This window comes from Phocoena sinus, chromosome 6 (genome assembly GCF_008692025.1).
Source record: "Phocoena sinus isolate mPhoSin1 chromosome 6, mPhoSin1.pri, whole genome shotgun sequence".
NCBI lineage: Eukaryota > Metazoa > Chordata > Mammalia > Artiodactyla > Phocoenidae > Phocoena > Phocoena sinus.
Window position 1 is genome coordinate 13254453 of NC_045768.1, and position 26574 is coordinate 13281026.

Below are 26574 nucleotides of genomic sequence, written 5' to 3' on the forward strand. Positions count from 1 at the left end.
TGGTGGCATGAGACCCACATCTTGCCCAGTGAGCTCAGCAAGTTAATGACCCATAGGACATGCTCTCTGCACACATAAAAAACAATAATTTGTGGAAAGGTGACATTTCAAAGTGAAAGACTCTCATTGTACTGAGACGTGAAATAATTTTTCCATAGTGCCATGACAGTCCTAGCTTGACTGCGCAGGGACAAGAAAACTCCCCTGCCCAACCTGGAGAAGGAGCTGATGATGGAAGTGTGATGTCTACTCAAGAATGAGGAAGGAAGTGGTCTTTTCTCCCTCCCCCCTTTTCCTTTGACTATAAAACTGTAGCCCACTAAGTTCTCGGGGCATGGCACCCTCTCACCTGCCCGATTGTAAGCCTCACATGTGTCCTATTCTAATAAAACGCTTCTTATCTATCACTTTGCCTCTCACTGAATTCTTTCTGCACTGAGACATAAAGAACCAGAGCTCCTTGGAGCCCCCTGAAATGCCACCTAGTGGTTTCAGTTTCATGGTAGTCAAACTTAAATAGGTGAGCAACCCAATATCAGAATCCCATTTTGAGAGACAATTGCTTAGGGTCTTTGGCAGATAGTTTGCAAAACTGACATTATTATCCCCTCTCTGTATCCATGGCCTTTTTGCATTGCCCTAGCTAATGCATTGAACAGCCAGATACGTGAATATAGACCAGCAATCCCCAAACCAACCGACCAGAGTATTGTAGATACACGAGTGCTTTCCCAGCTGAGATCAGCTGAACCTGGCCCAGATCAGCAAAAATGATGCATGGCCTCATGAGCAAAAATCAAGCATTGTTGCTTTAAGCCATTAAGGTTTGGGGTGGGTTTTTATACAGCAAAAGCTATTTGATACCAGAGTACCCCAAGTATATACTAGGAACTATATCAATCAGGGTCTAGTCAGAAAAATCTGGGTTTTTAAAACAAGGGATTTTAATTCAAGAATTGGTTACACAGGTGAAGGAATTGCTAGGGAGCTCAGTGGGACAGTGAGGTGACTGAGAAGCTGTGACCAACCCAAGAACCAGAAGGAGGTGGTCTTACTAAAGGCCCAAAACCAGGGCCATCAGGAGAGTTGGAACCCCTTACAACTATGAAGGGCACAGCTATCTGATGGAAGGTGGAATCACAAAGGAGATTTTAACTCCAGCTTTGTGATTTTTCTTCAAGCCTTTAAAGTGCCATTAGATACAGCCATTTAACCTGCCAGTTGGTCCTCGATCTCTCTATGTCCTTCATTTCATTGTATGTTAATATATGTATGTAGTGTAGTGCCTGGCCCATAAGTCAGTATTATACCAGTTATCATCATCATCATCATCATATTTTTATGGCAGGAACTGTTGTTCCCCAAGGCCTTTGTCATCAATGAGCACCTCATTCATGGAGTCCAGGGATAATTTAATTAGCTGTTTAATGCCATATTTCATAGCCTGCCACATACCTCTCTCTGAACACTAATGTGATTTCTCAGTTGCCTTTAAGCCCCAAGCAAGGCCTAATAACCAATTCTAGAGCCCCCCAGTTTCCCCAAGTTTATGTTGCCTACAACCCCGCTTTCTTGTACCAGTACCCGAATTTGTCAGGACATTGAAAATGATTCTGATTCATCTAAACAGAGAAAAAAATTATGGAATGGCATGTTGGGTAGGAAAGTTGAACCCTCAAATCTTAGTGACCTTAACACAAAAAAAACCTTCCTTACTCACCATACATTACCAGTGAGGGTTGGAGCCAAGCAATCTGCTCCATATTGTCCCTTGGGGACCCAGAATGGTAGTGGGTCCACTATTTGTGATATTGCTAGTCACAATGTCAGTGGAAGAGAGACTTTTCAGTGCCTCAGCCTGGACTTATCGCATGCCCCTGCCAAGTGCAAAAGGGCTAGGAAGTGCTATATGCCATCTGCTTGGGAAGGAAGAGGGAACTAGATCGTAGTGAGTAATAGCAATGTTTACTACAGAACGGTAGGAAGCAGTTCACAGTACTTAGCAATCAGCAGCTGAAGAAGTATAAAGGGACTTAGGAAGGAAATGCACAGATAAGATTATGCCATAGATATAAAGCTCTTTGAGCACCAACCCTGACTGCATCACTTATTATCTCCCTGCTGACCTCCAAACCCTTGGAAACATCTGCCATAATGTTAGTCCTTGACTGTATTACAAATAATCTCCAAATGAATTCCCTTAAGTCTCAAAGTTCCAGGTAGCAGAATCTGATTAGCATGTCAGGCAGTCTAGATCATGTGCCCAGGTTTTAGCTGCAACTGGCAGGGAAAGGAAATTTCTGCCTATTTCAGTTTCCATACTGGACAGAAGGATGCTTTTGTTTCTTGAATTTAGGATTCCCTCTAAATGAAGGGTGTTCAGGTTTTGGGCAGCCAAAATATAAAAATGTGCATTATATAGTTTGAATGTTTTGCATATTTAAGGATATTATATAAGTAGAATCACACAATATATGTTCTTTTTTGTCTGGCTTCTTCCACGGTATAACTATTTTGGGGTCCATTCATGTTGTTGCGTATATCAATACTTTGTTCTTTTTTTTATTGCTGAATACTATTCCATTCTATGGACATTCCATGCCACAGTTTGTTTATACATTCACTTGTTGTTGAACATTTGGGGTGTTTCCACCTTTTGGCTACTACCAAGAAAGCTACTGTGAACAGTCATGAACAGGTCTTTACACGGCCATAGGCTTCTGTTTCTCTTGGGTAAATATCTAGGAGAGGAACTGCCAGATTGAATGGTAAGTGCTTGTTTAAATTACTAAGGAACTGCCAGACTCTTCCAGAGTAGTACCATTTTACTTTCACCCCAACAGTGTATGAGAGTTCCAGTTCTTGGAACCTCACCAACACTAGGTGTGGTCAGTTTTCTTAAATTCTAGCCATTCTAATAGGTATGTGGTGGTAAATACTGTGATTTTAATTTGCATTTGCCTAAAGACTAATGACGATAAAGACTAACATGGTTTTTTCATATACTTATTTGCCTTCTGTGTGTGTTTTGTTTTATTTTGTGGTGAAATGTCTGGTCAAATATTTTGCCCATTTTTAATTGTATTTCTCCCAATCTCCAGTTTCCTTTTCATTGTCTTAACTGTTTTTTCTCCTATATATTTTATTGTTTTAAATTTTACATTTAGGTCAGTAATCCATTTTGAGTTAATTTTTCTTGTATGGTGCAAAGTGCTGATCAAAGTTCTTCTCTCTTTTTTTTTCTTTTGGGATATGGATATCCAATTGTTTTAGAGCCTTTTTTTTTTTAAAAAAAAAAGACTATCCTTTCTCCAATGAATTGCTTTTTCCTATTTGTCAAAATCACTTGTACGTATAGGTGTAGATCTATTTCTGGACTCTTGATCCTGTCCCATTAATCTTTTTGTCTATCTTAAAACCATATGGTCTTAATTACCTTTAAATCTAAAATTATGTCTAAATAAAAAAAATTATTTAAAAATATAAAAATTCAGGGCTTCCCTGGTGGCACAGTGGTTGGGAGTCCGCCTGCCGATGCAGGGGACGCGGGTTCGTGCCCCGGTCCGAGAAGATCCCACATGCCGCGGAGCGGCTGGGCCCGTGAGCCATGGCCGCTGAGCCTGCGCGTCCGGAGCCTGTGCTCCGCAGTACCACAAAAAGAAATAAGTAAAAATAAATAATAAAAATATAAAAATTCAGAGACCTAATAGAAAATGAACAAAGGTATGGACAGTTTACAGAGAAGGAATTACAATGGCTTTTAAACATGCAAAAAGATGCTCAACATCAACCATAATAAAATAAATGCAAATTAAAACTCCACTGAGATACAATTCCCACATTTCGGACTGTCAAATACTAAAAATTATAACAACACACTATATTGATGAGGGTGCAAGGAACTGATTACTTTTATCCACTGATGGTACAAAGTTAAACTGGAACAATCTCTATGAAAAACAATTCAGTAACATTTATTTAAATTTTAAATGGGTTTAACCTTTGATCCAACAATTCCATTTCTAGGAATTTATCCTGCAGTATAGTTCAACATGTGCTCATAGAGCATGTTCAAATATTTTCACTGTGGCATTTCTTAGAATAGCAAAGACAATAAATAACCAAAATCTCTAGCGATAGAAAACTGGTGAAATAAATTATGATATAGTCATATAACAAAATACAGTTTACCAGAAAAAGAATGAGTCAGATGTATGAGATGTACTGGTATGATCTTCAAAATATACTGATGAGTGATAGTTTGAAAGTACTGAAGAGTGTTTTTAGTATGCTCACATTTGTGTGAAAAGGGGAACTGTATACTTAAAAATGTATATATGCTTTCAGGGCACAGAATAGTTACGGAATAAAACCCAAGAAACTATGAATAGTGGCTGCCACTGGGGGTGGGATAATAGGAAAAATCAGATGCTGAGGTAGAAGAAGAGTTAGTGTACATTATATAACTTTGTTTTCTGTTAGAATGTGTCTTTCTCTTTCAATAAGAAAAACTATAAAGGAGGCAAAATAAAGATGCATGCTTATCTCAAACGAAGAGTGAATATCTCAGGAAGTGTGACATGATTTGATCGTTTTCTTCTTTGTGCTCTTTTGCACTTGAAAAATTTTATAACATGAAAATGTGTTACTTCCATAATCAGAAAAATAAGTACTTTTAAGATATTCTTAGAAAGCATAAGAAAAAATTAGCTTTACCTGAGATAATTAGACAATGCCTAAAAGAAGATGCTGCACTTGTTCTGTCATTCATATACACACACCGCTCAAAATCTACTTCCATAAGCAAAAGTCATCGAAAAAAATGTAAGGAAGTACAACAAAGGAAAGTAAAAGCAAACCATTCTTTAAGTCCTTTAGTTTTTCAAATAAGACAAAGTTCTACCATCTGGTAGCCTGAGAAAAACTTCCTACCAAATGTATCATTATGACAGTATCATTATGACTTTCTTATGTTCTCATCATCAAAAAGAGTGGTGACATCACCATTAGTATAAGACTCAAACACCAGGAAAGTATTAAACAATATCTGATTTTTTTTACAGAGACCCCAAAATATAATGCTTGGGAAACATCCTAGGACTTTATATCACCAAAACTAAAGGTAAGGCTCTTAGGAAGGAGCTGTATGAAAGTTTGGATGATCTGGCAAAATCACAGATAAGGATCATCCCCAAACCTCGGCCTTAAAAATATATTGTACAAAATAGGCGACACATCAACATACTCCTGACCTTTAAAAATAATGTCATTGAGGGCAGATTGTCAGAAAATAATTTGGCTAAGTGGAATCTTACCACATACACAGGGCATTTCTAGTGGTCTTGAATTTAAAAGGTGGTCATTTCGCATTGCAAGGACACTAAAATTGTGCCCAGTTAAAGCCTTCCCAGTGTGGTATTATCTATAGAATAACTGTAAGATAGAAATATAATGCAAGCCACATTTGTAACTTTAAATATTCCAGGAGCTACACTGCGAAAATGTAAAAGAAATACGAAATTCATTTTAATAATATATTTAATTTAACCCACTATATCCAAAATTTCATTTCAACATGTATTGAATATAAACAATTATTAATGAGATATCTCACATTATTTTTTTCATAGTGAGTCTTCAAAGTCCACTGTTGGACCAGAAACATTTCAAGTATTCGCTAGTCACTTGTTGCTAGTGGCCACCATATTGGAAGGTACAGATCTAAAACATCTTGCTCATTAAGTGAGGGTTCAAAAAGTAAATATCAGAGACGTCCATTTTACTCCAACATATAATCTAAAAGCAGGACCTGTTTTTGGATGATGCCTACTGAAAACCAGTTTATGTTTGTAAACGAAAATCCTGCCTAAGGCCTTCAACACAAGCTTGGTCATTGGCTGAAGCCAAATATTCCATTTTAGAGCTTAATGCCTTTAATTTATATTTTTAATCACTGTTTACTAGGATATACCTTTGAAAAAGCTCATATATTTTTAGGTTTCTGGTCCTATAGACTTTGAATAAATTATCAGTCTTAATATCTTTGTGAGGAAAATACATAGATAGATAGGGATACATAAATCAACTTTGGGGGCAGAATATATCCTAATGCATAATGATGTCTCCCTTAGTACTCCATTTTATTGTCACAGAAGCCCAAGTGAAATAGAATGAGTTTTATTGAATTTCTTTTACACAAACAGGGTGGAATTTGATAAAGGAATACAAAAAGAATACCACAGACACTTTGCACCTAATCTAAAATGGATCCCTCCTAGAGGGCCCACCCTGAGGGAGATTTCTGAAGCACTTCAAACAGAATAGGTGGTTCTCCTGACTCAAGTCTGCCTTCTTCCTAAGGCTGAGCATTCTGGAATCAGACACTTGGATTGATGGCCAAGCTTCCACAAATTAGTCTGTTGTTAGAAGGTGGCAAGAAGGTTGTTTTCTACTTCCCCCCAAAACTTTTTATCCTCTTTTTTTCTAGGAGGGAATGAATACCAAATGGAGAAAGCTGTTATTGATGGCATTTGCTTTATCCTTGATGTGATGAAGCATCATTTTCGGTAAATACAAAAGATTGATGAGTTATCTTTAATGATTGGCAGAGTTGATCTAAAATGCTAAGTGTGGCCCCAAAATATTAATAAATATTCCCTAAATTAATCAGAAATTAATTCCCCTTTGGGGAACAAATCGAATCATAAATATATTAATTCTTTCATTTTCCAACATTCAACAAATATTTATTGAGCACCTTCTTGGTGCTAGGCCCTATTCTAAGTGCTGGGAAAACAGGAATAACACAAAGTGACTGCTCTTATGAAGCTTTACATTCTAGGTGGAGAAGATGGACAATATGCAAAGAAATATTCAATATAATGTCAGGAGCATTGTATTTTATGTAATAATACTATGAAGAAAGAAATTAGACAAGATAAGAGGATATAGAGCGTTGGGGGCTATTTCAGATACATTTTAAACTACATCAAAGTTCCATCTAATAGGAATAAGATTCAAAGTAACCTGCTACAGAAACACAACTATACTGGGAAACAAATTTTTTAACCTGCTAAAATTCTCTCACATAGAAAAACTCAAAGTCTTCCCACCTCCATGCCTTCCTTTTTTATATTTTTAAAATAAGCAATGCAATGCTACTGCTGCTATTTGAAAGTCAGCTATTTGTGGGAGCTAATGTCTTTTAAAATTAACCCTATTGCTTTGGTATCATGTTCTCCATGTTATTTGCCCTCCTGAGGTGTTGCGCCTTAATAGAAAGGACTTGTGGTCACTTGTAACAGTATCAATATCATCTTTTTGAAGATAATGTGCTATCTTAGTTGAAAAAGAAATAATAGATCGTAAGCTCATTGCAGGCCTGGATTCCAGAACTGGAATGTCACATCAGAACTAGATGCCACGTAGTCCAGAACAGGAGTATTGTGCCCGGCACATAGTAGTTTTGTAGTAATTATCTGGCTAACAAGTGAGTGAATGAATGGATCTGAATTCTAGATTTTTTTGTTATTCAATTGCAATAGGCATTTGTTCAAATTTAACACTAAAATGCCTTTTTTTCTTGTATCTAAAGAATAAAGAAGAACCTAGAGGAGATCAATCTCTGCTGGTAAGAATCTTTGTTCTGTAAGTACTTTACAAACTGTATTGAGGGCAAACTGGCTGGAGGTCAGGTGGATTCTAATGGCAATGGCAGTCAGAAAGAACAGAAAACTAGACTGAATTTCCTAGAGGCAACCACTGACAAATTTCTTGGGTTATCAGTTCAGACACAAAGTGACTGCTCACTTTGAGTTTATATGGACATCTCCCAATTTTGCTCACTTGACATACTCATTTGCTTATACCAGACAAGTTTTTGACATTTTCTATAGTTTAAGTATCTCTGTCCAGGTTGATATTTTTCTTTAGATTGATAGCCCTCCTTAGTCAACCATGTTTTCTACCACTGACCATTGTGTAGAACCCAAGAATTAGTGAAACCAACCTTAAAAAAAACCTTTTTTTTAAGCTCTCCATTTGTCATTGTATATATATATATATATATATATATACATATATATATATATTTTTTTTTTTTTTTCGGTATGCGGGACTCTCACTGTTGTGGCCTCTCCTGTTGCGGAGCACAGGCTCCGGACGCGCAGGCTCAGCGGCCATGGCTCACGGGCCTAGCCGCTCCGCGGCATGTGGGATCTTCCCGGACCGGGGCACAAACCCATCAGCAGGCTCTCAACCACTGCGCCACCAGGGAAGCCCTGTCATTGTATATTTTTAATAAAGTTGGGTGATTTGGATTTTGAAAGAGCACAAATATTGAGCAATCCTATAATGAAATGTCTTTGGCTAAAAACATCTATGAAATGTCAAAAAGGATACACTTTTAAAGGTTTTACGTTTAATATATGATTTTGAAATAATTATAGATTCACAGGAAGTTGCAAAGGTAGTACAAAGAAGTCACATGTACCTTTCACCAAATTTCCCTCAGTGTTACATCTTTCATAATGGTAATCTAATAACAGGAAATCAATGTTGGGACAATGTATGTGTATAATTATTTGACATTTTATCTCATGTGTAGATTCCTGTAACCACCACAGCAATCAAGATACAAAACTATTCCATCACCATAAAGATCTCAGAGCTACCATTTGTAGACCCACCCAGTTCCTCTCCCTGACTTTCCCTAAACCCTAGGACCACTAATCTATTTTTATCTCTATAATTTTGTCTCTTTGAGAATGTTTTATGAATGGAATCATATAGTTATGATCTATTGAGATGAGACTTTTTCACTCAGCATAATGTCTTGAGATTCAGCCAGGTTGTTGTGTATATTAGTAGGTCATTCCTTTTTCATGCTGTGTAGTATTTCACGAAGGGATGTACCAACGTTTGTTTAAGCATTCACCTATTGAGGGACATTTTGATTGATAGCTCTTACTGCACGTGAAAAATACTGTTCTACTTCCTTTTGGGTCCAGGGTTTCGGATAAGAAATCCACTTTCATTCAAATTATTTTCCCCTTATAGGTGAATCATTTCTGACTGCTTTTAAGATTTTTTCATCTTTAGTTTTCAGAAATTTGACTATCATGTACCTTAGCATGTATTTCTTTAGGTTTATCCTGTTTGGGATTCACTCAGCTTCTTGAATCTGTGTGTTTGTTTCTTTTGCCAAATGTTAGAAAGTGTTCATCCATTTAAAAAATAATTTTCAGCCCACCTCTTTCTTCCCTCTGGGACTCCAATTAATGAATATTAGTTTTTTTGTTATAGTCTCACTTGTCTCTGAGATGCTGTTTTTTTTTTTTTCATTTTTTTTCTCTCTGTTGTTCAGCTTGAGTGATTTCTATTATTCTGTCTTCAAGTTCATGACTCTTTCCTCCATCCTCTTCATTCTACTGTTAAGGAATTGTATTTTTTAAGTTCTAAAATTTATTTGGTTTTTATATCTTCTATATCTTTGATTTTCTATATCTTTGACTTTCAAATTCTTTGCTGTGACTTTCAACTTAATTTGCTGTGACTTTCTATTTCTCATGTTTCAACTATTTGCAATTGCCCACTGAGGCCTTTTTTTACAATGGCTGCTTTACAATCCTTGTCAGATAAAACTAATATCTGTGTTATCAAGGCATCTGCATATTGTCCCTTTCTCACTCAAGTTGAGGTCTTCCTGATTCTTGGAATGATGAGTGATTAGTTATTGAAACTGGATATTTTGGGTATTATGAGACTCTGGATCTTATTTAAATCTTGCGTTTTCACAGGCATCCTCTGATACTGCTCCAGCTGGAAAATGGGTTGGCACCTCCCTATTACTGTCAGTTGAGAGGTGAAATTTCAGGTTCTCAACTCTGCCTCTAATGGAACTTAGTGGGGAGGGGCTCCTTGTTACTAATGAGGGGGGATGAGAGTTTAGGCTCCCCACATGGTCTCCACTGACACTGACCACAGAGAGATGGCCACAGATGCTGAGCAGTGGTGAAGGTTCTAACCCCCACTAACCTCCTCCAACTCCACACCAGTAAGGAGGGTCGGGGGAGCCTCATTACAGGCTGGTGAGGGGTGGAAGTTTCAGTTCTCCACTTGGTCTTTGCTGGAGGCATGGATATGGGGTCACAGTTTTTCTGTGGTATTGGGCTGGAGTAGAGTGAGTAGTGCCTAAAAGTTTTCTGCCTTGCTAGGCTGCCCTTTTCCTAGTCCTTTAGTTGTAAAGAGCAGGTTTTTCTCAGGGTTCTTTTTGTGTCTATATCCATTGGCATTTCATCTGGGATACATGTGGCAGAAAACCCAAGGAACTCACTGCCATGTCAATCCATGAGTTCTGAGGTGCCTACCTGAACTGGCTTCTTTGCTTTCAGAGTGTTCTTTTGTTTGCTCTCTATATAATGTCCAGGGATTGTAGCTATATTTAGGGGTAGGAATAGGAAAAATTAGGACTATTCCATTTTTCTGGAAGCACAAGTCACTTAAAAGTTATTCTTATTTTACAAAAATCCTCAGTGTATGAAAGGGAAGTTCTCTCATAACCTTGTCAATTATGTAATTAACTTAAAAGTACCACAAAACCTTAGGTGCATCCTATCTTTAAGTGGAAATCAAAGGTGAACATCTGGACCCCTACTCCAACCCCTTTATTTCAATACATAAGAGTATTTATCACATAATAAGCTACTAATGTTTGATAAATTAAATCTGTATTTTCTATGGATATACATTATTTTCTGGCTCTGTTAATTTTTAAAATATATCACCCCCCGCAAAAGAAACCATACTGTCCCTTGCCTTCCTGCCCTTGATCATAACTTCTTCACCCGAATGTAGCCCTTATTGTTCCAGACTCAGTTTCTATTTCTTCTCCAAGTGGTTTCCCTTAACCCCAAATTTAGGTTGGATGCCCCATTTATATGCTCTGTTTTCCCTATTAGCACTTATCACTCTGTACTGTAATTATCTATTTAATATCATCTTTCCTGCTCATCTATCAGCTTCCTGAGGACAGGAGACTATCTAAATGTTCATAGTTATAGAACCAGCACCAAACAGTGCCTGTCATATTATAGGGGTGCAACATATATTTGTTGAATGAGCAGATTACTCTTAACATGATTTTCATATTTGTACCCAGGGGATCAAGAAGCAGGAGAACCTCAGCTCTCAGACTGGTTTAATCCTAAGTAAGAACCAAAAATTCTGCTCATGAAGTAATAATAATAATATAACTCTATTTGAATGGGGAAGATTTGTTTTTCATCATCAAATTTTAGCTAACCTGGGAGTTTCCAGGACTTGGAACTTTTACTTTTAAGGCTTTTATATACAATCCTAGGACCTATTTATCAAGAATTAGGCAATTAAGGGTCATAATGAGAAAGATGTTTTCTGGTTTAACTTTCCTGGTTTTATTAGGAGAAAAGAAAAAACCTCTTTAGTAACAGCCTGAAAAATTGCCATTAATGACTCCTCTTGATTTTGGCATTAACATTCGGGGGAGAATTTCATTCTTTATAATGGCTGTATACCATAATTTAAGTATTAGCCATTCACTGTTGGTTTTGTATTGTTTGCAGTTTGGGGGCTATTGTAAGTAATATTTCAACAAATAGCCTTACACATATGTTTTGTAAACTGCTGTGTGAATTTATCTGTAATATAAATTCCCATTATGGCATTATTGGTTTAAGAGGTTGTGAACATTTTAAATATTGCTTCAGGCTGCTAAATTGCCCTTTAACAATTATACTATTTATTTTCTAATCTACAGAGGATAAATGTTAATAATTTTTATTTTATATATCTACATTTTATTCTAGTAGTATCAAACATTTTATTACTTGAAAAACTTAGTTGAAATATCTCAATTCAATCTGTATTTCTGTATTATTGAATTTGAGCATCCTCTATGTTTACTATTTATTTGTATTTCATTTTATCGGAATTCTTTTTTATATTTATATTTTTAATGGACTGCCGGTGCAGAGAATTAGAGGAATAATAATTCTTGCTTCATGACTTACTCTCATCATTAGTTCATGCAAAATCCACTTATTTTATTTATTTGTGTGCTTTCTTGCTTATTTTTAATGAAGCAAAAATTACAACCTTCTATAACGTCAAATGTCTAGCTTTGTGTCCTTTTCAATACCCCCACTCTGTTTCCTTGCCCTAGTCCCCTGAAATAACCCACAGTCCTGAATCCTGGTTCATCATCCCCTTGCTTTTTTAAATTTTTATTTATTTATTTTTTTAAAACATCTGTATTGGAGTATAATTGCTCTACAATGATGTGTTAATTTCTGCTTTATAACAAAGTAAATCAGCTATACATATACATACATCCCCATATCTCCTCCCTCTTGCATCTCCCTCCCTCCCACCCTCCCTATCCCACCCTCTAGGTGGTCACAAAGCACCGAGCTGATCTCCCTGTGTTCTGCGGCTGCTTCCCACTAGCTATCTATTTTACATTTTTTTTTAAACATCTTTATTGGGGTATAATTGCCTTTACAATGGTGTGTTAGTTTCTGCTTTCTAACAAAGTGAATCAGTTATACATATACATATGTTCCCATATCTCTTCCCTCTTGTGTCTCCCTCCCTCCCACCCTCCCTATCCCACCCCTCCAGGCGGTCACAAAGCACCGAGCCGATATCCCTGTGCATTTGGTAGTGTATATATGTCCATGGCCACTCTCTCACTTTGTCCCAGCTTACCCTTCCCCCTCCGTGTCTCAAGTCCATTCTCTAGTAGGTCTGCATCTTTATTCCCATTCTGCCTCTAGGTTCTTCATGACCATTTTTTTTTTTTTAGATTCCATATATATGTTTAGCATACGGTATTTTTAAGTATAAACTTATATCCTCCATGTGTATTCTGGAAAAGTCTATTTTAAAATTTTAGTTGTTATATCAGTAACTTTATAAAGGAGGATATCATTGATGTAGGTAATCTTCAGGGATTTATTTTTTCCCTTAATGTTAGATTGCTAAAATTCATCTCCAAATTCGCATTATCACTGACATTCATTTTGCATGGCTGCATAATTGACTGTGGAAATATACCACAGTTTGTTCATCTCTACTGCTTCATTAAAGGGCCACTTTTGAACTGTTTCTAGGTTTTTGCTGCTACTAACATTAAGAACTAATGCTCTTTTAAGATGCCTTTCCAGAGAGTTCAAAGAGTTTAAAAGGTGAAAAAAAATTATAGATAAAATAGCTGCCCAACATCTTCAACATTTGTCTTCCTCATTCCACTCCAATCGTACTGGCTTCCTTGATATTCCTCAGATACACCAAGCATGCTCTCACCTTAGGGCCTTTGCACCTTCTGTTCTCCTGCATGAACCATGCATCTTCTGTATAGTCAAATGGCTCATTCTCTCACTTCCATCAAGACTCCACACAAATGTTATTTTATCAGTGAAGCCTTCTCCAACCACTCATAAAAAATGGCCCCTCCCATTCCCTTTTTCCCTCACCCAGTTTTATTTTTCTCCATTGCATTCATCAACATCTGGTATACTACTTATTTGCTTGTTTATTCATTTATTATCTGCCTCTCCCAATAGAAAGTGCCTAGAAAAGAATCCTAGACATAGCAGAGGCTCAATATTTGTGGATTAAATAAATACATGAAAACCTTTTGACTAATCGAAATGTCCAGCATTTCATAAATAACATACCATTACATAATAGTGGTAGAAGGCATTCTTTCATTAGAGGCTTGTGCTTTACTATTAAGCATCATGGATTTTAGTTTAAAATGAAATGACCAGGAATTCCCTGGCAGTCAGTGTTAAGACTCAGCACTTTCACTGCCATGGGCCGGGGTTCAATCCCTGGTCAGAGAACTAAGATCCCACAAGCTATGCAGTGCAGCCAAAAAAAAAAAAAAAAAACTTAAAAAAAAAAAAGTAATTGGGTAACATCTATTAAAAATGAACATACATAAAAGGAATCCTACTTCTAGGACTAGCTGATAAATATAACAGCAACAGTACACAAAGACATAAGATTAAGAAAGTTTATTGTATCATTTTTCATAGTGAGAAAAATTTCAAAAATAAAATGAATACCTATTCGTGAGGAAGTGGCTAAACTCCACACTGTGGAATATTATGCAGCCATTTTAAAAAACGAATAAGAGGGCTTCCCTGGTGGCGCAGTGGTTGAGAGTCCGCCTGCCAATGCAGGGGACACGGGTTCGTGCCCCGGTCCGGGAAGATCCCACATGCCGCGGAGCAGCTGGGCCCGTGAGCCATGGCCGCTGAGCCTGCGCGTCCGGAGCCTGTGCTCCGCAACGGGAGAGGCCGCAACAGTGAGAGGCCCGTGTACCACAAAAAAAAAAAAAAAGAATTAGTCCAGATAACCTGGAAGGGTTTTCACAAGGTTGTATTGAGTAAGAAAAACAAGATGCAGAAAGGTGTGCATTATTTCATTATTGTAAAACAAACAAGATTTTAAAAGCCTGGATACATATGTGTATCTATGTATATGTGTATATTATACACATATTATCTATAGAATTAAGTGAATATGGAGGAAAAAAGAAAAGAACACAAACTAGGCTGCTAATATGGGGATCCAGCCAGGAGGTGGAGAAATTGTATACTGATAGAGCAGGAGTAGAGGTGGAAATTCTCTAGTACTATTCTATCATGATTCTATCCATTCATAGTAAATTTATTTCCAATATATCACTTCTGATTCTTACTCCTTTTAGACTTATACTCAGTTTCCTAGAACTAGATATAGGTCAATATAGCCTTGACTTATAGAAAGGGTCCCCACCTTCTCTCTCCAGATACACTTTTTGAACAAATTATTCCCTCCCATATTATTATCATGATTCACATCTCATCAAATTTTAGTGACACATTCTAGCATCAAAATCATTTTAATACCTATTCTCTCTTTTCTAAGAATGTAAATATCTTAGGCCATATATATTATTTCCCTCCCTCATCATTGTGCTTCTTTCTATGTCACACCTATGATAGTCTATAGTACCATGAGACCAGAATTTTATCTGTGTATCTTCTTTCTGGAAATTTTCGTTGTAAACAATATACTTCATGAGCAGGTCACTTTGTGTCCTGCTGAATACTCAGGCCTCATGAGGTGTTGTCTAAGCTTCTCAGATACTGAATATATCACGGTATGAAAGAAGCAACTCAAGTGACATGAAGAAACTTTAATGAAGAGATTGTTAGCAGAGATTTGGGACCCAGCAAAGGAAATGGAGGCACACAGGGGCTTGCAAGAGCAGGAAGCTGTGACCACCCTAAGCCTAAAGGGACCAGGGAAGGAATGATGCTCCTGGAGACCAGGGATTCCTGAAACCATGAAAGAGTCAACCAATAGAAGTTGCAGCTGTATATGGATACAGCCACTGTCAAGATCTCAACAAAGCTGGAAGGAAGAGAGGAGAATAGGTAACCTCTCTTCCTGCCCTCTGATCTTGTGTTGGGGCCTCCCATTAGAAGAACCAGTTGGAAGCCACAGAGCAGGGGACTGGATGACCAGTCTGCTTCCAGGATATAACACCGGGCAGAGAAGGTCTAAGGATAAATAAGGAGAAGGTAAATAACTAGCACAATCCCCCCTTTTGCCTCTTAGCATCAATTCTCAACCTTCACTTAGATGAAGAAGCTCATGTTCCCCAAACAGGAGAAACACAGTCCCATCAGCTACAAGGTGTTGTCAAGAGATGAGGTAATGGCAATTCAGCCATATTCCCACCTGGAACCTAAAATGTAACAGCCATCTCCAGTGGTCTTCTTATAAAGTGGCAGAGAAAGGGGAAAAATATAATTAACATAATAAATCATGGCTACAATCCCACCTCTGTAACTGTTCAGGATGCTGGTAATCTATGGTATCCTTATCCTCTGCTAACCCCCGGGTCAGCCAGAGTTCTTATCTGTTAGGGTGACCCAAACCTCCATTCCTGAAGATTCTGAGTCCTTTAGTGGTACCAACTTATTGAGATGCCACAATTTCCTATTGACAATTATTACTAGAAATGGGAGTACTGTTGGGCACCCCAGAGAATCTCTTGGGTTCTATATGCAGCCCTCCTTGCCATCATTGTGTAACTACATCTTAATATCCTCTCAGTGATGAAGATCAGCCACCCCAGCCAGTGAAGTAATGCCATTTTCTGCCTCTTAGCTAAGCATCATGAAGAACCCCAAGTGACCTGCTATCAGGTTCATAGAACCATGACTTATTTCCTAGAGGAAGAACCCCTCCCTTGGGATCTAGGAGATCTAAACTCACTGAACCCAAGGTTACAACAATGGCAAGTAAACATTCTGTAAGTGAGTTATTAGATGCAATCATGAGCTGGAACATCTCCACACCCACCTTGCTTTTTGGACCGTGTATTTTAGCTTTGGAAGGAATGGTATCTCATATCGCTCATTGATTCAAAACATGAATGGTATACAATAGGATAGTACCTCAAACTTTCAGGGAATTATCTCCAAACTATCACTGAAATTGAGACTTTCCCTGGCCATTCCACTTTCTACTAGGCCAGCTGCCTCTAGAGAGTGAGGCACATAGTCAGACAAGAGAACTTCATGGAATTGAGCCAAATGTCATTTCACCCTGAGATGTATACTTTAGGCGGAGGCAATGTTATGTGTGATATAATGGCAATGAATAAGGTATCTGCAAGTCAACAAAACTGACAGATTTGTAGGCTGGGAAAGCAAATCCCTATCCTGAACATGAAACATTTCCTGAGGGAAAGCTGCTGTCCCTTTCATCATGGAGTCTAATATAATCAAGCAGCCATCAGTTGGCTGCTGGTCCCTGAAAAATGGTGTCATATAGTGGGCTCAGAGTTGGCCCCTGCTGTTGGCAGGTTGGGCACTCATCACTGGGAGATATTCATGTCATTGAGCTCATCATCATCTCCACCGGAGTCCAAGTACCTGGCGCCTCTTCGTATACAGACACTAAGCCCACCACAAGGGAGGCTAAGCAAGGCATCTTGCTAACATCCAGAGGGTAGATCATCTTGTCGACCTGACTACTGAAAGCCACCTTTGCAGAGGATATCCTCTGGTCAGATTTACCTCCCAGGCAAAGAGTTTCATACCTAGAGTATAAATCTAATGACTCTAAGTCTCTGCTCTTACTGCTTCCTCTTCTGTTTTATCTAACAATTTCTAAACACAGGTTCTTAATTGCTTTCTGCTTTCAGAGACTCTTTTTCTTTCATTCTGGCAGCAAATCTTTAACCAGATCTAATGAGGAAAGAGAGATAATCTTCAAACCCTTTCATTGTCTTAAATAGATATTGATTTGCATCTGTAGCATGCCTAATTACTAAGTATCATCACTGTGACAAGGATACATCTGGCCAGTTTTAAGGTAGAGTTTGAGACTTACAGTCAAATAGAAGTGCATGACTATTAATTCTAAGAACAGAGAGGGTTTAAAAATAAATGTATAAAAAAAAAAATGTATAAGCTAAAACAGTAAAAGGGTCACTTTAGAAGAATTTGTTATCATATTATTATTAATATACTATTAAGTGTTGCCAAATCCTACACTTGTCTGGGTCTGGATTTGTGATTAAAACCTGCGATCATTAATAGCAAAATGGCTTCTCACTTTGTATTCAATTCCTTCCAAAATGAAGGTCTTGATTGACTTTAATAGTTTAACGCCCTGCCTCCAGCCAAACTATTTATTATTACGAATACTGCTACTTCTGCTGTCATTTTGTTATTATTAGAAGCAAATCTAATGTCATTCTTCCTTTATGGACTAATCACGTTTTCTTCCAGGTTGTAGTGATGGGCCTAAAGCATTAAGGAGAAGGTGAAAAGAGAATACTCTGGGTCTTCTAGGAAAAGAGGAGGGGGAAAGAGGAAAAGAAGAAGTTGCGGGGAGGGAGAAAGGAAGATATAAGGAGACAGTGGTGCTGCCTGCTTTAGGCAACAATCAGAGAAATGTTCAGACACCAGGCTATTTCAGTTTAAGCTCCAGTCAGAGCTCAAATAAAAAATCCTCGGGCTCAAAAGGCAGTATGTCATAATGACTAAAGTATAGATTCTGAAGCCCACTGGCTGATCTTGAACCCTGACTCTGCCATTTATTAGCTGTGTGATAGTAAGCAATTTACTCAACCAATCTGTGACCTAAATTTCCTCCTATGAAAAACGGGGATAATAATAGTACTTACAGGACATTGCAAGGATTAAATGAGTAATGGAAAGCACTTAATCACCATGCCAGGCACATAGTAAGTATTTGATAATCATTAGCTATTATCACTTAGACAACAACTTTTCCTGTCATAATAAAGTGGTAGCTGCTTAACTTGTTTCTTGTCTGTTAAACAGAAAACGTCCTGATGTAATAACAACAACTGACTGGCTTGCTCCAGTCATATGAGATGGAACTTACAGTAGACAGGTCCTGGAAAAATATTACAAAAGGCTGGACATTACCATAGGCTTGGCTGTAATATGTGCTCCCAGAAAGTAGGTGCTACTAATAGTCATCCTTTTATTTATTTTGGAAAAATGTGGATGAGTACCCATAGACTTTCTACATTCAAAGAGCTATTCATATTTAACTCTAACCATTATATCTGGCTGACTATATAATTATTTTTAGTGATTATTTTCTTCAGCTGTGTCTGAGTCCTTAAACTATTTGGGAATCTTTTCATTAGTATCCAGTTAGCTTTCGCAACAAACTCTATGGCTCTTGTCAGGCTCCCAAGCTCACACTACATTCTCTTTCACTAACCAATACCGTTAAGTTCTAGACCCAACTGCTCTACTCTTACATGTTGACAGTTCTTAAGCAACAATGACACGTGTTAGACATCATGTTTAAATGACAGGTAATCTCCTGATGATTTTTAGCAAAACAAGTCTTTTCCGTTGTGTATTAGTTTGTTTGTTTTTCATGTTCCACAGGTCTTCTGCTCGGAACTTGCAAGAGTTCATCCAATCTGCTAATAAGTACCTTTTGGTTGGCTACGATGTTATCTTTTACATCTTGCTGGATAGCTTCTCCAAGCTGCCTCCCATAGTGTTAGGTCCCCTTTGAACATTTAAAGTATTTTTGGTGATCAAAGAGAATATATGGGAAAAAAAAGATAATATATGGGAAGACTTACATTTCATATACATGAAGAACTTACTTGACTACATCACAACACACATCCAGCATGAAGTCAACTTTCTCTTCATTATGACTGCAAACCAGATCTTCAAGGATGACTTTGGAGTGGAAACCCTGGGAAAATCTGTAGCTCAACTTAGTGCATGGTGGTATTTTAAAAATGGTAAAACTTTCCCCTATGAGAGAAGACGTAAATCTGCAGCTTTCATCCCTTTTGAAGAGGGAGATTTCTATTACCATAGTGCAATTTTTGGTGACACAGTCCAGGAGGTTTTAAACCTCCTTAAAGTGTATCAGAAAGGAGCTATTCAAGACACTGAAAATAGACTTACCAGCACATATGAACATCACCTGAACAAATATATTTTTATTAAGAAACCCACTAAATTATTATCACCAGAATATAATTGGGATCCAAGTTTTAGAACTCCTCCACAAATTAAATCTGTTAAGATACCATGGCAGACAAAAAGTGTTTGATGGTATTATTATTAGATTTATGGATTAACAAGTTCACTACAATAATTCCTCAAATATAAAACTCATTAAAGTTTTCAGTGTTTTAGAAACTTACAAAAATGTGCAATCTTCCTAAAGAAATTGTTTTTCTCCTTCCAATTTTGAAATATCTAAATCTACCTATGCTGGATTAAGAATAAATGGTTATTAATTTAATGTTAATGCACAGTGATGTTATTATATATAAAATATAGATATAATTATAAATAATGTAAAAATGCTTTTGAAGGCATAAAATGAATGTTTCATGAAGAAACACATCCAGACTGTAGTTCAAAAAATAATAATAGATGGATAGATAATAGGTACATAGGTAGACAGAGAGACAGATAGACAGATAGATATACACACAAATAATCAAAGGGATATGTGCAAGGGAAAAATATTCACCAACTCACTCATCAAATATTTACTCAGTTTTTTTAGTGTTGGGATATATATTGCTTGTGATTAATCTCCACAATTAGTATTCATTCTATCTAGTGCCTGATTGAATTTAAGTGAACTAAAGACATTCTATGAAATACGTATCTTACTTTTATTGTTACAAAGATATTGAGTTCATTTTCTTTTTAATGCTACAAGAATTTTATTTAAAAAAATTAGATATCGGGCTTCCCTGGTGGCGCAGTGGTTGAGAGTCCGCCTGCCGATGCAGGGGACACGGGTTCGTGCCCCGGTCCGGGAAGATCCCACATGCCGTGGAGCGGCTGGGCCCGTGAGCCATGGCCGCTGAGCCTGCGCGTCCGGAGCCTGTGCTCCACAACAGGAGAGGCCACAACGGTGAGAGGCCCGCGTACCGCAAAAAAAAAAAAAATTAGATATCTACTGAATCCCACGGTAAGTATATGAGATGCAGTCAGGGATAGAAAAAATGTTTCAAAAATATATAATGTGCCCTCAAGCAGCCTATAGTCTAGCAAGGGAGATAAAACTAATGATAAATATCTCTTTTACGAGTTTAAAAGTGCCAAAAACTCATAAGGAAGACACGGCTAAAACGCATGGTGGTTCAGGAAAGGGAGTAATCATCTTCATAAGAACCTTTATGTAGTCATATCCACTATGTTTCCATAAACTAGTGAAGTATTATCGCATAGTTATAAGAGCTAGAGGTTCTAAAGTCAAAATAGGTTATTATTTTAATCCTCTTTTTTGGGAGAAAAACTGAGTCTTAGTAAGTAGTCTATAAAAGATAAGGATTATTGGCTATTGAAAACACTAAAATTATAAGGAATATTGATGATGACTGTGGCAGGAAGACCTTATCATGGTCCCTGATGATCCCCATATCCTGGTATTCATGTCCTTGTGTAGTCCCCCCTACCTGTCCAGCTGCATTGTGAGCTGAATGTAGTGACTTCCTTCCAATCTATAGAATATAACAAAGATGTTGGGATGTCCCTTTCATGATTAGGTTGCATATGATTGTGATTTCCATCTTACTAGCAGACTCTCTTTCTTGCTGTCTTTGATGAAGCAAGTTGAAATGTTGGAGAGGCCCTCATAGCAAGGAACTGAGGGCAGTCATCAGCCAACAGCTAGAAAGGAACTGAGGCCTTCAGTCCAACAACCCTCAAGGAACTGAATTCTGCCAACAACCATGTAAGTGAGTTTAGAAGCAGATCTTTCCCCAGTTGAGTCTTCACATGAGACCTTATCTCCAGCCAACACCTTGATTGCAGCCTTGTGAGAGACCCAGAAGTAGAAGGTCCAGCTAAACCATGCCCAGATTGTTTTTTTTTTAAAATAGATTTATTTAATTTATTTATTTATTGGCTGCATTGCGTCTTCTGTGGCTGTGCACGGGCTTTCTCTAGTTGCCGAGGGCCTCTCATTGCAGTGGCTTCTCTTGTTGCAGAGCACAGGCTCTAGGCATGCAGGCTCAGTAGTGGCACACGGGCTTAGTTGCTCCGCGGCATGTGGGATCTTCCTGAACCAGGGCTGGAACCCGTGTCACCTGCATTGGCAGGTGGATGCTTAACCACTGCGCCACCAGGGAAGTCCCATGCCCAGATTCTTGAACCACAGAAACTGTGAGATAATAAAGATGTGCTGCTTTAAGACATTAAGTTTTGGGGTAATTTGTTACGCAGCAATAGATAAATAATACAGATACCGTACCTGAAAGTGGTGTGATGCCATGAAAAATACTAAAATTGTGGGAGCGGTTTTGGAACTGGGCAGTAGATGGAACCTGGAAAGATTTTCCAGCTCATGATAGAGTGAGCCTACATTTTTTTGAATGGACTGTTAGTAGAAATCTGAACTTTGAGGATGCTGTCCGTGAGAGCTCAAAAGGAAGTGAGGAAGATATTATTGGAAAGTGTAGGAAGGGGGATCTTTGTTATGTAGTGACAGAAAGCATGACAACATTGCCCCCTTCAGATATGTGGAAAATGGAACATGTACCTAATGAGCTTGGTTTTGTAGATAAGGAGATTTCTAAGCTTCCTTCTTGCTGTTTATAATAAAATGTTAGGAAATGAACTATAAAATAAAATAGCCTACTTTCTTTGCAACTTCTGGTCCTAGACAAGATGACAAAGACGCACTTTCCCTTTTACTTCCCTCAAAATAAAATAAAATCCTGGAAATAATTACAGACAACCATAAAAGGACTCGGAAAAGTGGAAAGAGGAAGCAGGCTGGCTAGGGACCTTAGGACTTGAGGAACAACATGATGGTGAGTCCCTGAGATTTCTTTTTGTCTCCCATATATCCCAGACTGGGCACTGAAGAAGGCCCACAACTCAAACCACCAAAAGGTGTAGATTTTTAAAAGTTCTAGGAAAAGCCAGCTCTCTCTGGCTGAAGACCCAGAAAAGAGGCAGCAAAGCTGAGACCTGGTGGGGAACCCCATCTTCACTCTGTACCTGGCTGGCCTGCTCTGCCTGCACCAGCAGCACCTGCAAGAGTAGGCAGCTGACTCTACCAGAAGTATCAATAGGCCCAGTGTCTCCTGGCCCTCCACTCAGCAGCAGAGGGAGACCTATATCCAAAATCTCCTGGCCTCCATTCAGTGGCAAAGAAGGACTCCCAGCACTACCACCAGAGGCAGAAGGAGGCCCAGGCAGATGTTTCCTCCCTCAGTGGCACTGGCACAGATGGAATAAGAAGCCTGTTGGCACAAGGTAAGATAGAGAGAAGCTAGAGAGAAGAAGATAGAGAGAAGATAAAGAGAAGTTCCTGGGAAACACTCTCTCCCATAGACTCAGCTTCCTACCACCTAGCAGCATTGGGGACCCCAGAAAAGCGCCTTCCACACCCCTTAGGCAACACCATCAGTGATTAGGCAGGCATTGGGTGGTAGCCTTGAGAACAGGCTCAGGGAAACATTCACTACCCCTTGGCCCAGCATCTCCCATGCTCCCCCTAGCAGGATCTGCCTGGGAAATCACACTCGGCCCCTGCAGGCAGCATCTGCAGGATCAAACAGGAGCCCCGGTGGTGCCAGGGGAAAGAAGTGGACCAGAAAATCGCTGTATAGGCTCTGAAACCTATATTGTCACAGCTGAAAAAAGTAGGCAAGGGACTATGCAGTAAACATAAACAGGGTGACTGCCTGCTGAAAGAAAAGACTTATATAGGATTCAGGGTCTCATAACTTAATTCTCAAAATGTTCAGATACAAAAAACCACTCATCATACCAAGAACCAGAAAAGTCACAACCTGAATGAGAAAAGGCAATCAACTGATATCAATATAGAGATAACCAAATGTTAGAATTATCTGACAAGGATTTTAGAGCAGCTATCATAAAAAATGCTTCAGGGGCAAGGGATAATTTGGAAGATTGGTATTGACATATATACATTGCTATATATAAAATAGATAACTAATAAGAACCTACTATATAGCACAGGGAACTCTACTCAATACTCTGTAATGACCTATATAGGAAAAGAATCTAAAAAAGAGTGGATATATGTATAACTGATTCATTTTGCTGTACAGCAGAAACTAACACAACATTGTAAATCAACTATACACCAATAAAAAATTAATTTAAATAAATAAATAAAAATCCAACTCTTGATTTTGCTGGAAAAAAAAAGCTTTAACAAGCAATTCCAACTCATCTCAAAACAGATGAAAAAATAGAAAACTTCAGCAGGAACATTTCTATCGGTAGAAGGACACATACCATATCCTATCATTTATATATTACTTTATAAAATGCAATGTAACACTACATACTATTTAGGGATATACACATATAGGTAAAAATATAAGGATACAAATTGCAAGAATGATCAGCAAATTTGTGATGTGGTTACCTTTGTGATAGGAAGGAAATACAATTAGAAAGGGATACACGGTATGTTTCATCTAGATGTGAAATGTTTTGTTTCTTAAGCTTCATTGTTGGTACATGTTCATCATAATAGTCTTTACATTTCTATGTCTGAAATATTTCATAATAAAAATGACTATTGAAAAATTCTACTAAGTGATGTCTATCTCTTATCGTTTGAAACTTTTCACTTAGTACCTTAAACAAAGCATTAGAGCTTAATGTGGTTAATTTTTGCTTTAACTTTTTTTTTTTTTTTTGCGGTACGCAGGCCTCTCACTGTTGTGGCCTCTCCCGTTGCGGAAACAGGCTCCGGACGCGCAGGCTCAGCGGCCATGGCTCACGGGCCCAGCCGCTCCGCGGCATGTGGGATATTCCCGGACCAGGGCACGAACCCGTGTTCCCTGCATTGGCAGGTGGACTCTCAACCACTATGCCACCAGGGAAGCCCTGCTTTAACTTTTAAAGTTTTTAAATAAAAATATTAAAGAAGAAATAGAAAATTAGAATATCTTAAGGAAACTGAGTCAGAGGGGAAAAAATCTTTTCACAAAAATAACTCTAGGCCATTTACAAAAATTAATTCAAAATTGATCAAAAATCTAAATGTGTGCTCCCATGTCTTGGCTATTGTAAATAGTGCTGTTATGAACTTTGGGGTGCATGTATCTTTTCGAACTAGAGTTTTCTCCCTATATATGCCCAGGAGTAGGATTGCAGAATCATATGGTAACTCTACTTTTAGTTTTTTAAGGAACCTCCATACAGTATTCCATAGTGGCTGCAGTAATTTACATTCCCATCAACAGTGTAGGAGGGTTCCTTTTTCTCCACATCCTCTCCAGCATTTATTATTTGTAGATTTTTTAATGATGGCCATTCTGACTGGTATAAGTTGATAACTCATTTTAGTTTTGGTTTGCATTTCTCTAATAATTAGCGATATTGAGCATCTTTTCATGTGCCTGTTGCCCATTTGTATGTCTTCTTTGGAGAAACGTCTATTTAGGTCTTCTGCCCTTTTTTTGATTGGGTTGTTTGGTTTCTTTTTATATTAAGCTGTATGAGCTGTTTGTATATTTTGGAAATTAATCCCTTGTTTGTAGCATCATTTGTAAAAATTTTCTCCCAGTCTTTAGGTTGTTTTTTCATCGTTTATGGTTTCCTTTGCTGTGCAAAAACTTTTAAGTTTAACTAGGTCCCATTTGTTTATTTTTATTTCCATTACTCTAGGAGATGGATCCAAAAATATATTGCTGCAATTTATGTCAAAGAGTATTCTGCCTATGTTTTCCTCTAGGAGTTTTATAGTATCCAGTCTTACTTTAGGTCTTTAATCCATTTTGAGTTTATTTTTGTATATGGTGTTAGAGAATCGTCTAATTTCATTCTTTTATATGTAGCTGTCAAGTTTTCCCAGGACCACTTATTGAAGAGACTGTCTTTTCTCCATTGTATATTCTTGCCGCCTTTGTCATAGATTAATTGACTGTAAGTGTGTGGTTTTATTTCTGTGCTTTCTATCCTTTTCCATTGATCGCTATGTCTGGTTTTGTGCCAGTACCACACACACTGGCACAAAACCAGTTTCGATAACTGTAGCTTTGTACTATAGCCTGAAGTCAGGGAGTGTGATTCCTGAGCTCCGTTCTTCTTTCTCAAGATTGTTTTAGCTATTTGGAGTGTTTTGTGTTTCCATACAAATTTAAAAATTTTTTATTCTGGTTCTGTGAAAAATGTCATTGGTAATTTGGTAGGGATTGCATTGAATCTGTAGATTGCATTGGGGACTATGATCATTTTAACAATATTGATTCTTCCACTCCAAGAACACGGTTTATTTGTCCATCTGTTTGTGTTGTCTTCAATTTCTTTCATCAGCATCTTATAGTTTTCAGAATACAGGTCTTTTGTCTCCTTAGATAGGTTTATTCCTAGGCATTTTATTCTTTTTGATGTGATGGTAAACAGGATTGTTTCCTTAAATTCCGTTTCTGATTTCTCTTTCTGTTAGTGTCTATAAATGCAACAGATTTCTGTATATTAATTTTGTATCCAGCAACTCTACCAAATTCATCCATGAGCTCTTGTAGTTTTCTGGTAGTGTCTCTAGGATTTTCTATGTATAGTATCATGTCATTTGCAAACAGTGACCATCTTACTTCTTCTTTTCCAACTTGGATTCCTTTTATTTCTTTTTCTTCTCTGATTACTGTGGCCAAGACTTCCAAAACTATGTTGAATAAAAGTGGTGAGAGTGGACACCCTTGCCTTGTTCCTGATCTTAGAGGAAATGCTTTAGCTTTTCACCATTGAGTATGATGTTAGCCCTGAGTTTGTCATATATGGCCTCTATTATGTTGAGATATGTTCCCTCTATGCCTACTTCCTAAAGAGTTTTTATCATAAATGGATGTTGAATTGTATCAAAAGCTTTTCCTGCATCGATTGAGATGATCACATGGTTTTTATTCTTCAATTTGTTAATGTGGTGTATCAAATTGACTGATTGGTGGATATTGAAAAATCCTTGCATCCCTGGGATAAATCCCACTTGATCATAGTGTAT

General features: G+C 37.8%; 1 protein-coding gene across 1 annotated transcript; it reads left to right on the plus strand.

The window, feature by feature from the left end:
* The first annotated feature begins 334 nt into the window (after window positions 1-334).
* LOC116754960 (N-acetyllactosaminide alpha-1,3-galactosyltransferase-like 1) lies at window positions 335-19668 on the plus strand. Its single transcript, XM_032633850.1, is given in 4 exon segments — window positions 335-359; window positions 11159-11207; window positions 18396-18536; window positions 18981-19668. Coding segments are annotated over 4 exon segments (903 nt in total).
* The last annotated feature ends 6906 nt before the right edge of the window (window positions 19669-26574 follow it).